Source organism: Apaloderma vittatum, unplaced genomic scaffold (genome assembly GCF_000703405.1).
Source record: "Apaloderma vittatum isolate BGI_N311 unplaced genomic scaffold, ASM70340v1 scaffold6224, whole genome shotgun sequence".
Taxonomy (NCBI): Eukaryota; Metazoa; Chordata; class Aves; order Trogoniformes; family Trogonidae; genus Apaloderma; species Apaloderma vittatum.
Window position 1 is genome coordinate 49,705 of NW_009714249.1, and position 14,085 is coordinate 63,789.

Below are 14,085 nucleotides of genomic sequence, written 5' to 3' on the forward strand. Positions count from 1 at the left end.
CACAGAGCTGTTTTATTCTCCTTCATCATCAGTGCATGACAACTTGTGATAGTGTCAAAATCTGATTAAGTAACTGTATAATTTTGATTTTTTTAGTATTATCTGAAGTTGGAGAGAAGTATGTAGACGAAGAGGTAAAGAAAGCTTTGATTGGTATTAAGCAGATGAAAATTATGATGGAAAAAAATGAAGATAAACACGTAGATCTGATGAAAACCTTGAAGAAGAGCAGTGAAGAAAAACAGGTAACTGTAGTGCATCTGTCAGGTTTTTTCTGTATTTTTCTTAAGTTGTTGCTATTTTTAATCAAAGATGAGGCAGGTTCTATGTGGAAGTAACACAGCATACCGCTGTGCTTAGGCCATTAAGCAACGCAGAAGGCATCCCTTGGTGTCTCCCTTTTTCTGGGAAGACTGTAAACCCCATAGTTTGTACACTCTGAGAAGCATACATTTCTTTATATGGTGACAGGACTGACAGGAAATCTGCTTCTGCCCCTTTCTCTCACTAGCAGAAGAACAATTTCATGGCACCTCCATAGAGTTTTTCATTGCCTGTCTCCTGCAAGCAAGAGCTGGGCCGATAGACATCCTTTACTAGCCTACCAGGAACATGGATGTTGACATTTCAGAAAAAGTTAAAACATTAGTTTATATTTGCACATTTCTTAAGAAAGAGCTTGCCTGCTGACAGGACCCTGACCAACTGAGGCTTCAATCCTGCAGGAAGCTTTCAGACTATGCTGGAATAATGCACTAACAAGAGCACTGCCTGCCTCGCTGGTGCCTTTTCCAGATTGCACAGTTCTTTTGAAAGCTAGAAGTGAAGAGTTTCTGTCTTTCCTCAGAAATACAGCTTTTTAACTGAGTGGCATACTGTTAATTTTTCGCTGTGGGTGAATGTCTAAGCTATTTCTAAAATGAGACTGAAAGAGTGAAGAGTGAACTCAGCTGAACACAACTGAGTTACCACTAGCTGGCAAGTTACCTTTTCTCAGTCCATCCTGGCTGCAAGGTTAAACATGTTACCTGACACAACCTTCCTTGAGATTTGAGCTCTCTCATTTTTTTCTGAATTGGGAGGTAACCAGCAGCAGCCTAGGCATAGCCAAGCTGATGGTGACCCTCGTGTGGAAATACCTCTGCAGTAAAAGGAAACGTTAGATGCTGCATGGGGGCTCCAACATTACTTTGGAGAGAGAACCACAGTTTCTTAACATCCAGAAAACAGAGCTGCTGCAACAGCCATGTATGGAAAAAAGTATTGCATTTACTTCTTATTTCTAGAAATTCTCTGCTTCACTGAATTCACACTGAGGCAACTGCAAGCAACTGTATAAAGGTGTGTTATGCAGAAGGTCCAGAAGCTCCCTCCGGCATGTTTTTATACACCTCAGGTCACACGACATTTCCCAGCTTGCTTTGCAAACTTCAGACCTTCAGAAAAATATCAAAGCCACAAATGACAACTGTGCTCTAGAGAAAGTACAGAGGACGAGGGGAATTTCCAGTGACGTAGTGCAATGCCCAGGCTCAGAAAAGTGCTTGGATGATCCTGAGCAATAGAGATTACTATATATTTAAAAAAATGCGAAGATCCTAACTATTGTTTTCAATGAAGTTGAAGGAAAATTTCCTCTTGGCCCAACAACTGGTCGTTAGTTTAAACTATTTTTATCAGCAAGCCAAAAAGTATCTAATAGCTTTCTAACATCTTTAGGTGAAACAGTACACTCCCATGATTGACGCTGTTGTTAGCTTTTACTGAATGATTCTATTTACACAGAACTTACATCCAGAGTGAGAGTTCATAAAACACTGAGTAAATGTATTAGGAAGATCAGAAAATAATTAAACATAGACTATGAAGACCACAGTTACTATCTCCACCAAGCACTGTCTCTTTTCTGTGAACCTCTTGAAATGCTGCCAGAAAGGAGTAAGACTGACACATTAAAAACTTTCTGTCATATTTAGAAACAACTGGGAACATTGTTTGGAAACATAAACTATTTAAATATCTTGCAGAAATATATTAATGAAGCACAATCTACTTCAGCTGGAAGAACTCTTCTGTTCTTCCGCTGCCAACTGTATTCTAAAATACTGCTTCTGATCTACTCAGCTTTGTGCTCTACCTGATGTAGAATGATCCAGTAAACAGAAGGAGCATTGTAATATGCATCGTTTCCCTGCAGTCTGGAAGGAGCGCCTCACATTTCCACAAAGGCAGGAAGAAACTCCCTCACTAGAGTCTTTTGATTAGTATAATCGCAAATGGAAGAAATGTTATACTTTTACATATTTCTGCATTAGAGAAAGAATTTATCTATGGCAAGAACCGAGTCTCATGAAATATCATTCCCTTAAAGAATAGAGTAAAGCAATGAAAAAAGGGCTATTTGTGGAATAGACACAATACAGAGAAGAAAATTACACGACTTGAGCACATGACCTTGTGAGAGGTTGAATGCTTCTTGCACAGAAAGACATGGTTTTTTCATAACCTCAAAGATCCAGGCAGATTGTAGAGATCCATTTGGTTTTGTAGGCTGTGCCCTCTGAGAAAACAACATCAGAAAAACCCTATGAGGAAAATTTTTTCAATTTTCAGTTCGCTCCATATATGACTGCAGCTGAGAGGAAAACCTATCCTAATGGTGAAGGATTAGCAAACAAACCATAAATAGTCAAAATGAGTGATTAACACTGCGATAAGTATTTAGACTATTAATCTGAAAATTACTCTCAACTGAATCCTTTTTCTTACTTAGCAAGCCTTGCGACTTATGGATGAAGTAAAGGAAAGATTAGAAGAAGAAGAAAGACAATGTCAAGTATCCTTGAAAAATTCATGGGATGAATGTGAATCTTGTTTAGAAAGTACCTGCATGAGATATTATACAACTTGTAAACATGGTTTGTCCACATTTAAAAGAAAGGTATGATGAAATTTTGTATCTTGAATTCACCTACCAGTTTTAGAAAGAGCACATTGTATTTTCTCAATACTCAGATCAGCCAGTTATACCAGAGGGTCTAGAAATGTGAAGTTACATGGCAGAGATTACATGTGACTGCATTAATTGAACATTGAGCCAAAATGAGTTCAGTTGCACCCTGGTGTGACTCCATGGACACCAGTTATTCCCCTGACCCCAAGAGAGTAACTCCAGATACACAATGTTGTCTCTCACAGTAGGACTTGCATTAAGATGATCAGTAACTATTTGTGAAAAATACCACATAGATTCTTTATAGTCCATCTGAAAATCATCCGAGTTAAAAGTGTAAATATGGTTAGCAAAATTCCATGGGAAAAAAAATCACCTACTTGCACAACATCAGTTTTTTCCTATATTTATTTTATTTTAAATCTACTCTAAGCAAGAAAATAACTGGTTTTTAATACAGAAAAATGGCCAGCAAAGGAAATTCCCCTACGTCTACCAGAAACAAAATATGCTCTCCTGGCTGGCATATTATTATCACAAGATTTAACAAAATTCTAATCACATTTTTTAGGGGGCATATGCTTTAAGAGCAGCTTAACAACTAAAACCGCACAATTACTGCTACTGATATTTTAGCCAGACTACCTAGCTTTCACACCCCCCAGGCACTGAAAAAATACAGTAACTTAAAAATTAAACATGCTGTGTTACAGAAGTGACAAGCTTTAGAGCAAAGATGTTTAACATCTGTGCATATTCTTAAAATTTTTCAGGTAAAAATGTGCAAGATATTAGATTTAAGACTATTGGTGATACTTTGGGCTTTTTTGACACATCTCATGGATACCTTGAATATATCTGTTGGACTTTAAAGAGTCTGTGGATGTCAGGTTGAAATTATTACAGTAAAAGTTACATACCACACTGTCACTGTCTTTGCTCCTCTTGGTACCTTCCTCAGTGAGCTATATGGCTTACTGGAAGCATTCAAATTAAGAAAAGTGTTGTGACCTAGGACGAGGACAAAGACGATAGCTGTGGCTGATGACATGCAGGCAGCCAGGGCAATACTGGCTTGGGCTGCTCCTGCAGCCCTGTTTCAGAATCCACCTTCCCTCTGAGCTGCACTGGCAGTCAGATCAAACAGCTGATCTGATTAAGAAAAAAGTAAATGTATAGATATGTCTACATCTATATGTGTGTGTCTGACAGGGTTACCAGTTTTCAAATGCCATTAATAGAAGCACAGAATCATAGAATCATTCAGGTTGGAAAAGACCCGTGGGATTATCAAGTTCAACCATTAGCCCTACTCTGCAAAGCTCACCCTTAAAACATATCCCCCAACACCACATCTAAATGACCTTTAAACACATCCAGGGATGGTGACTCCACCATCTCCCTGGGCAGCCTATTCCAATGTCTGACCACTCCTTCTGTGAGAAATTTTTTCCTAATGTTCAGTCTAAATCTACCCTGTTGCGGTTTGAAGCCATTCCCTCTTGTTCTATTGCTAATTACCTGTGAGAAGAGACCAGCACCAACCTCTCTACAACGTCTATTTAGGTAGTTGTAGAGAGTGATGAGGTCTCCCCTCAGCCTCCTCTTCTTTGAACTAAACAGTCCCAGCTCCTTCAGTTGCTCTTCATAGGCCCTTCACTAGCTTTGTTGCCCTCCTCTGCACTCGCTCCAGCACCTTGATATCTCTCTTGTATTGAAGTGCCCAAAACTGGACACAATACTCAAGGTATTCCAGCACAGAGCAGGGAAGCAGCAGCTGAAAGCCAGGGACTGGGAACTCTGTGGAGTCGACACTCGGCCTCTTCCATCATCAAACCATGGACTCGGAGCCACTATTTCATTGAGTTTAATGGGTTTCAGTTTGCACAAGGATGTGAGGACTTGGCCATAGGTGAGAGAGGGTAGGGTGTTTACAGACCACAGTGAGAACAATTCTCTTCTGTGCCCTATGCTGCACACAAGTGCCACAGAAATGTTTCCAAGATAAAGTCCAAATTGTTTGTTGGAAGAAACCCAAACTCCGATACTAACTTTGAGCCTCCACAGATCAAAGGCCAATTGGCAACCCTTTTACTCCAGATCTGATTTAGAGCTGATGATTCAGTCTGAATGTACTCTCGCTCTTTGGAGTCTAGTATCTTAAGTTGCTTTGGAGAATATGCTGTGTTTGCAGTTATTAAGAGGGCATTGTTTCTATGGGTATTTGAAAGCGAAAAAACAGAGCCACTTCTCTGAGAGATGAAAACCTGATAACTTGTCAGGCAGCTGATCTGTTTCCTTCTTACACACAGGTTGAAGATTTTTTGAGGAAAATACCTCCACTCATTTTTACTTTTCATGAGGATCAAGGAAAAGACATCCAGTTAAACAAAAAGCCTGAGAAAGAGGATACCCAGCTCGTAAAAATGGAAGATTTATTTAGCCAACTATTGTCAGACATGGGCTCAATATTTGACAGAAGTTTCATTTTTTTCAAGCAAATGCAAAAAGAATTTGACCAGTCTTTTCAGACATATTTCATGTCTGATCTGAACTTGAATGAGTCCCCCAGCATGCCAGCTTTACCTGAGGACACCACCAGAAATGACGGCTCACAGAAAGGCTGGGGTATACCTGGCTTCTTACAGATAGTTTTTGATTTCAGTAAGACTGTGTTCGAAGGCGTCAGTGAGGTGATTACTGAAGTATTTGATGAATACAGAGATATCAGAAGAGATGTGCCAGAACAACCCAAAGGCAAGTGTTAGAAAACTAAAATCAGCTGCACTGTCAATGACAACTAACCCCTAGCGATTGCTAAACTGTGGTTAGCAGTTTGCGGTATGTTAGTGTGAGGCTTTCTGGGTTAAACAGGCAAAGGTTAAGGATAACTTCATCGGTTAAATGAAAAGGTACAAATCACTCAGAAATCTCAAATAAATGTCACAGAGGGACTTACAGGTCATACACAGCCTGATTTTCACAGCAGTTCTCAGAGCATTTGCAGGAGTACTTCAGGAGTGCTTGGATTCATGATGGATACAGGTTTTTGTAAGTCTGATTGACAGGTCTCATCTCAACATTTGTTAGGATATGATTTTTATCATATCATAGTGACACCAATTCTAAAAAATCATGGCAATTCTGTGAGATGTCAAGGCATATTCTTGCCCTTGCCAAAAGCCATTAAGCTCAGTCAGACAGCAGCAATGCAGTGTGACAATCAAATGCAGACCAGCCATCAGGTTTTCCAGTGAATGGAAAAATTCAGCATAGCATTGGTTCCAGGTGATAACTCTCAATGGCAGAAAAAAAACTCGGTCAACTTTTAGAATACAAATAAGCTTTATCCTTTGTATCTTACCAGTGCAAACAGAAAACCAAGCATCATTCAAATACACGCTGGTCCCTGTATATAAGGAGATCACAGTAAGCACACACCATATCTCTGAGTGGCGAGTGACATAACCAGTATATGGTTGTCAGGAAATATGAAGTGAAGTGATTCTTCAGCTGCAGTGCTTTTTTTCCAGTATCATGATGTATACCTTAGAAATAATCTTTGGTACTGTGCTCACACCTAGCTTTACATGATTATGAAACATCTTAACTTCTAAGGGTCAAAAAGATCTTACCAGAACTTGCATTTTGTAGAAATAGTGTGTAATATTAGCAATTGTTTGCCTATTAGTGGGGAATACACTACTGTGCCTTTAAAATAGAATATACTATAGTGGCATGAATTCCTTGAATGAAAACATGATTTGTATCTTTTCCTGCCTTCCACTTGTTAATGTTTTATTCCTTTTTTTTGGAGGGGTGAGAGGAAGGGAGGGATTTATGCCAGATATTTTGGATTAAGGGCAAGAAAATACATTCTAGCACACAGAGTAGGTAACAAACATATCTTTATGAAGACCCTAGGAAGTCTAAAAATACTGTGACTTCATTTTAGATCCTAACAGAAGTGGCATGTTCTCAAAAATTATGTCAGGGCGCCAGAGACCTCTGTGCAGTGAGCTTCAAGAGAACTCCTCGGGATGCCCGCAGTTTCACGAGAGATGTCAGAAATGTCAAGATGATCTTTTGCATGGTAAATAGCTATTTTCTGTTTGTTTGGTTGGTTGGGTTTCTTTTCCTGTAATATGTTGATCACTGGTTTGTAGATTCTGAGAGTGTAATTTTCTACTGTGCTGTTTCCATATTTTTGGAATTAACATTCAGTCACTGAGTTTTTACTGTAACTACAGATACAAATGCTATGCCTCATTCCAGGTAATTTCAATTACCTTTCCCCACTATCTCCACTGAGTGTCAGTATAACTCAATTGTTAACACACTGCTGGAGGTCCTAGATGTTCCACACTCTGTAAAAAAATACCTGTGTATTTTAAGAGTTGCTGTCCTGCAGAAAAGCAAGAGGTCAGGTAGTAATCGATCCTGCCCTGGTGCAAAATTGCTAAACAGAAAGGAGGAGAAGCTCAAACTCCTGACAGTCACTTCTCCCGCAGACAACCAGATGTAACATCAGGAAGCATTCAGCTCCTCAGAAGGAAAGCAAGCATTGAAAACCCTGTAATTATTCTTTGTGGAATCGTGTCAGCAAACAGGGCTGGCATGAAGGACAAAAAGGGGACTCCTTGTCAGTATATAAGGAGAGGGCAAAGCTCTGGCATGCACCCTCTGTGGAAGAAAAAATCAGACTGCATCACCTAGAACTGCTCTCAGGACTCCCACTTCAGCATAATACATCTATTTCCAGATGTGTATTCAGGTCTTAAAAGCCACAGAATATGCTTAAACTCAAATGTCTTCAAAATATTTTCAGTGCAGCAAATATGAATGATTTAATGACACATTTTGGACACATTTTGAAAAGAGTATCAGACCACATCCACCTCACTAAAACCAAAATTTTGTCTACACCTATGTATTACACATACCAGTTTGTATCTGTGGTTACACAGCCTGAGAGTGTTCCTTCAGTTCTGGGATGCATCTCAGGTCTTATAGACATATGTATACTCAAGTTCCTCAGCTGGTCTCAAACCTGATCTTCCCTTACAGTGGGAAGGACTTTGATCCCCTGGTTCCCTGCCTTACAGTCTCTATACTTGGGATGGATTGATAATGAAATAAGCAATTTTTATTTTTTTTATAAAGATTATCTATGAGGAGATTATGAAGTTGCTCTACATAAAATCTACCAGTTCTTATTTAGCATAACAAAATGTCTACTGCCATGAAATACGATATAAACCTTAAGGTACTTGGTAAGTCAACGTAACACAGCAAATGGGATAATTAATCTATTTAGCCACTATGAACCTAAATTAAACCTAGCAAAATAAGTCAATATTTTTTTAGCATTCTTTAAACACCAACCCAAACTATGCACCCCTTGCTGGACTTTACAGATTTCTGTATTTCAGATAGAAAAGACAAAGTACAACATATACTACTTCCAGCTTCACGCTGTCTGTCTTTTCTAACAGATTGCCCAAATGTCCCTGAACTGCATATAAAGTTTGATGAAGCCTTTAAGCTGGTTAATCTCTCAGGGGAGCAGTATGAGCAGATTCTCCAGGTGGTTCAGCGTCATACAGAAGACACTTCCTACTTGTTGAACAAAATGAAGGAAAGATTTGGATGGGTGTCTGAGTTGTCCAATATGACCATCGGACCAGAAAACATTTTCAATATAGTCAAGGTAAGGGTTGTGTTCTGAGGGGAGCTACTGCATAGTGCTGTCTTTGACCTATGCTTTGCTCATACTTACGCTCTCGTGGATTATGGGTGTTTGTACATTTGTAATGTTTGGGTTTTACAACACAAAGTTCCTGCTCATCTTGAATTTTATGTGTGCTTGATAATCCCTTGAGGAACAGAAACTCCAGAGATTAAAAACTATTTTCCTCTAAATCCTTTTACTTTGATGGCTGGCTGACAGGCTAACTTGAATCACTGTCAGATAAGAGTAAATTGACACCAGCAGCTTTGACTGGCCTCAGATTATCTTCACAGATAAATTTCACTGTATTGGTCAGTAATATATCCTTACTGGATCACTGAGTATCTACGTCTGTACCAATACATCCCAAAGCTCAAAGGTGGCAAATGTTATGCAGACTGTTGCAGTGGAAGCTGCATACTTTTAACAGCATCTGACAATATTCCAATAAATACATCATGATTAACTGTACATCACACACAATAATACATATAGGACAAACTTAATCCATCTTCCTGGGTGAGGGACAAATCCTATTCTCCCTTCCAACTAAGAAATCCAATGTACAACTATTACTGCAGGAACTTTATATGAAATGATTGTGCAATCCACCAGCAAAGCACAAAATCAGGAACAAGTGCACAGGCAATATTCAAACACACTTTCCCAACAGAGTCTGAGCTACCTGCTCTAGGAAAATGAAGCTACAGAATTGTATCTGGTTTAGAAGAACACATAGGAATTAACAACTTCAATCATACAAACTTTATATTGAAATTAGTGGGATGACTCACCCACAAGTTTTCATTAAGAGAACAGAAGTTCTATATAGACGTAGTTAATGGTATAAATATTAACATGCAGTTCTTTAACATGGTCTTGCAGTGCCATGTCAGCTCTTCCCACCGCTAATAATAAGCTTTAGCATTAATTCAGACACCCACTGTCTTTTCAGAAGAAAGTAAAGGAAGTAGACAAGTCTAAAATATTCTTCCAGCTTTCCTCTTTTAAAGACAGTAGGCACAGCAGTCAACAAAACTGGAAATACAGAGTAGTTTGCAGTGTCTAAAGCACTGATTTGCTCTCTTCTAGGTGGCACCTGGGGATCCCTCTGGTAAAAATGAAACTGTGGTAGATGTGAATATTCTGACTTCACCTACTTTCACCATCAAAGTTCCTCCTAACCTAGACCCAAAGAGTGCTGAATTCATTGAATACATAGCTGGAAAAGCACTGCAACTGTATAAGCAGAATTTTTAACTGGTAAGTTCATTCTTCCTCCTTTCATAGAGAATGCAATCTTCATAAGAGGTGTTCACATTACAATAAACTTTAGTTGGAACAGGATTCATTCATGATATATACAAAGCCATCTCCTCAGAAATGGCATACTGATTGAAACACAAGCACTACAGAAAGCAGAAACAAATGCTGAATGTTCTAGCTTGCAAAACACAAACATGCTGATATTAAAGGAGTTGACTTACTTAACTGTGAAACCCTCGATCTTTAATTAACATCTGGGATGACGTAATGTGATGATAAATGTTCCTTCAGAAGAGAACTGCCTCACAATCACAGTCCGGAGCCTTGGCATCAGAAACCATGTCTCTGTGTTCATTAATCATGAATGAACTGGAATTACCACTATTCATTCTGCCTTTTATTTTTGGTGGTGTTTAAGAGCATGCTCTGTATTATTTTTGATGATAAAGGAGTGCAAAATTAGAATCAGCACCAGGACTTGAAAAAACTCTCTTACGATGACATTTTCCCATCAGCAGCACTTTTCTCAGACTTAGTGTTCATAGAGTCTGCAGGTTGACTTGTAGGAACATGCACTGAAAGATTCTTCTCATGGGCCTCTCACCACTTTTATTGAAAGGACTCACAGAGGTCTCTCTCCATATTTAAGAGATTTCCAGATTGGGGCGGGGGGGGGAAGAACCAGGCAGAGAGGCAGGGGAAAACCATATTCTCTAGCTCCACTGGGAATCTCCAGGAAAGATGGAGTGGTTTCAGGTGGCACCACGCTGCTGTGGGGGTAGCCAGCCACTCAGGGAAACCCAGGAGGCTCCAGGTTGCACAGCTTCAGTGGCCTCGGACCCTCTGACCCAGCTGGCTCTCTCAGGCACCAGATCCACAAAACCCGTCTGTTCTTGCAGACAGTGTCTGCTGCTCTTCTATGCCTGATGTTTATTGTTCCTACCAAGGACTGGTATGCAGAAAGGCTCTTGCTTATACTCGCTCCTGTAGTTACCAAGGGCACTGCTAAATCTCTGTACCACATTGGGGGTGCTGGGAAGGAGTCACAAGGAAGTAAGAAGATTGCACCTCTGGGGAGGAGCAGACAAGACAGGTGACCCAAATATGACCAACAAAGTATTCCATTCCATTCCATTCCATTCCATTCCATTCCATTCCATTCCATTCCATTCCATTCCATTCCATTCCATTCCATTCCATTCCATTCCATTCCATTCCATTCCATTCCATTCCATTCCATTCCATTCCATTCCATTCCATTCCATTCCATTCCATTCCATTCCATACACATATTCAGTATAAGGCTGAGGGATCACACGGGTTAAGCCCTCTTCTCCAATGGTTAGTGTCTGAGGAGGACTCCATCCATTCTCCTACCTTTGATCCTGATCCTGAATTCTGGAATCCAGCTCCTGTGTCCAGTTCCCCTCTGCTGCTGAGCCTGGGACTTCCCTGGTGCCACCTGCTCTGCAGCATCAGTGGGGATTGCTATTGGGGGAGACGGAGTTGAATTTGATATATATTTTTGTTTTGTGTATATTTGTATATATTTAATTAATTCTATTATTTTCTTATTGGTACTATTATCATTTCATTAAATCTATCAGCTTTAGTTTTTTAGTTTACCAGCTTAGTTTTCTTTTCCAGTACACAAGTGTCTCTGCCTTATTCCTTTTCTCTTCCCCTTTTGAGGAGGGAGAGGGGTTGGAGAACATTCTTTTAGTGGCGAGCTCAACTCCAGCCCTTGACACTGAGAAAAGTAAGTGGCATTAATTTCCAAATCCTAATGCCATTTTGCATTCAGTTTGCACAAGACGTTTAGAGTACATGAAAGTGTGACAAAAGCAGAGTGAAAACTCTGCAAGAAAAGGGAAAGATCTATTAGAAGGGAGAAAGAGTCAAAAAGTCTGGGGTTTATGTCACAGGGCATGTATAGCAGACACTGACACATTCTACATATACTTAGTTTTCTAACATCTTCTTCTCAATCCAAACCCAAAATATTTAATCAAATTATTATATTTTTTCTTGTAGGAAAGAAGATGTGTGAAATCTTTCTTCCTGAAATCTAGTATATAGTCCTTAGGTGAAAAACCCCTGAGCTTAATGTACAGCTAAATACTAAATGACTATCATTAAAATAGTTGCATATAAATAAAATTTTGCATAGTACATACTGTGTGATGTGAGCTGGCAACTTAAAACTGTAGAAATCTTTTAAGTCAAAACTAAATTTAAATTCATTTTAATATTCATTTACCTAAATAAAATGTTATTTATGTTGTAAATTAGGTAATCTTTGATAATCAGCTATAGCCCTGCTTATGCAAAGACTTAAGGAAATAATCAGCTGTAAGCATACAAATAACTCCTACTTGCATACTTAAATTCAAGCGCATTCTTAAGTCTTTTCAAGATTGGTCCCTACAGATGTTACACATTCAGCTAAATCTGAATCAGCCAGATTTCCATATGTATGCAGCATATTATTTTCCAATGAAGATGTTCCATTTCTTCTTCCAGTTGCTTTTGATGTTTATCTTGTACATTAAATGAGTTTTCTGAATATGCAGTAATGAGTAAGTCTTCTGCCTTTGGCATTTCTTACTTGTAGTTCATGTCTGGAGTTAATTTTTTTAATTAATTAACTAACAGGAAAGTCTTTATTAGAAAAGATGTTTGTTTTTTTTCCTAAATTATACACATTAGCTTTCAATGGTATTTGCACATTAAAATAAACGTTAAGAATTGCTATATCTTGCAGTTAGAAGCAGAGCTCTAGGTGATTTCATTTCATTTGCTGTGCCTGACATTTCCAAGCATCTTTTGCACATGGTTATACTCACCATTTCCAATTATATCTCTGATAAATAAATTGTACTCATTTCAAAGTATACAAAACCATCTATATTAGGTGTAAGCATAGAAAAATCACTATACCCTAATGATATCACACCTTTTCCTTTACTCCTATACCTGCAAGTAAGTGTATACATTTATACAAGAAAAAGGCCATTTCATTTTTTAATTAGTGGGAAAGATATGTTTTCCTGCCTGCTGTAAGGAAAGGCAGCATTTTTTAATGCAGTCCTCTGTTCCATTCAGCATCCATTCCATATGCCTCTCTTACAGGCTCCTAATCGTGAAAGAGTAGCAGCTGTAACTTCTGCAACCACACCAGTTATCAGAAAGTCGGGCTTTATCTGAGGGATAAGTGACTCTTACAAAATGACTTGACTTCTATGATAGACTAACAAAGAAATATTAATGGAAGAGTCAGTTTCTTTTGACCAACAGAGAGAGTATGCCTAGAAAATTTTCAAAGGACACCACCCTGGGAGCTGTTGCAATCAGGGTGGGAGACACGGGTCAGGATACAAAGAGGAACAGGTCAGAGAAGTTGCGATCAACAAGACTAAACTCAATAAATCCAAGTGCCAAGCACTACCATTAGCAAGAATGCAGAGGTGTAAATAAAACACAAAGCAGGATGTAGCTGATGAGGTGCGGCATAAAAGGATCTCGGCTTTAAAAACATAGATCAGCACGATGCTGCCACAGCACAGAAGGTGAGATCACCAGAGCACTGCCCCAGGCATCACTGGCTGCCCAGGGCCGTGGTGGAGTCACCATCCCTGAAGGCATTTAAACAACACGGAGATGTGGTGCTTGGGGACTTGGTTTCATGGTGACTTGGCGTGCTAGGTTAATGGTTGGACTCCATGATCTTAAAGGTCTCTTCCAGCCAAAGAGATTCTGCAAAAGCGGCGGAAGCTGGCACTCCCTGCCCCTGTGACTTTGGTGGTTTGGGATAACCCAGCTGTAGGGATCCCTTGTGCAGAGCGTGCGGCCTGCCAGGCCTTGTTCAGCTCCACAAGGAGATGCCCCAGGCTGCCGAGAAGGGGGACAACCACAAATGCCAGCAGCACCTACCACCACACGAAGAGCCTGGCAAGTGGTCATTTGCCCTCGGGGCAGAAGGAGGTGGATCAGTGCAGTCTGGAGCACAGAGCGGTGTGAGGTGCCTAGGTCAGCCCTCCATCGCGGGGACAATCCGCGCTCGGGGCCGGGGAGGCCACCTGTGGGGCAGCCCCAGCATGAGATGAGCGTGTTTGCATGGACTACAAAGGAAGGG

General features: G+C 39.8%; 1 protein-coding gene across 1 annotated transcript in view; it reads left to right on the top strand.

The window, feature by feature from the left end:
* CLUL1 (clusterin-like 1 (retinal)) overlaps window positions 1–12,378 on the top strand; it is a 15,056-nt gene extending 2,678 nt beyond the window's left edge. The window contains exons 3-9 of the mRNA XM_009868665.1: window positions 97–245; window positions 2,774–2,941; window positions 5,266–5,710; window positions 6,909–7,046; window positions 8,449–8,663; window positions 9,777–9,947; window positions 11,985–12,378. Of these exons, the coding sequence (XP_009866967.1) occupies window positions 97–245; window positions 2,774–2,941; window positions 5,266–5,710; window positions 6,909–7,046; window positions 8,449–8,663; window positions 9,777–9,944 (1,283 nt within the window). The 3' untranslated portion in view covers window positions 9,945–9,947; window positions 11,985–12,378. The remainder of the gene's footprint in view (window positions 1–96; window positions 246–2,773; window positions 2,942–5,265; window positions 5,711–6,908; window positions 7,047–8,448; window positions 8,664–9,776; window positions 9,948–11,984) is intronic.
* The last annotated feature ends 1,707 nt before the right edge of the window (window positions 12,379–14,085 follow it).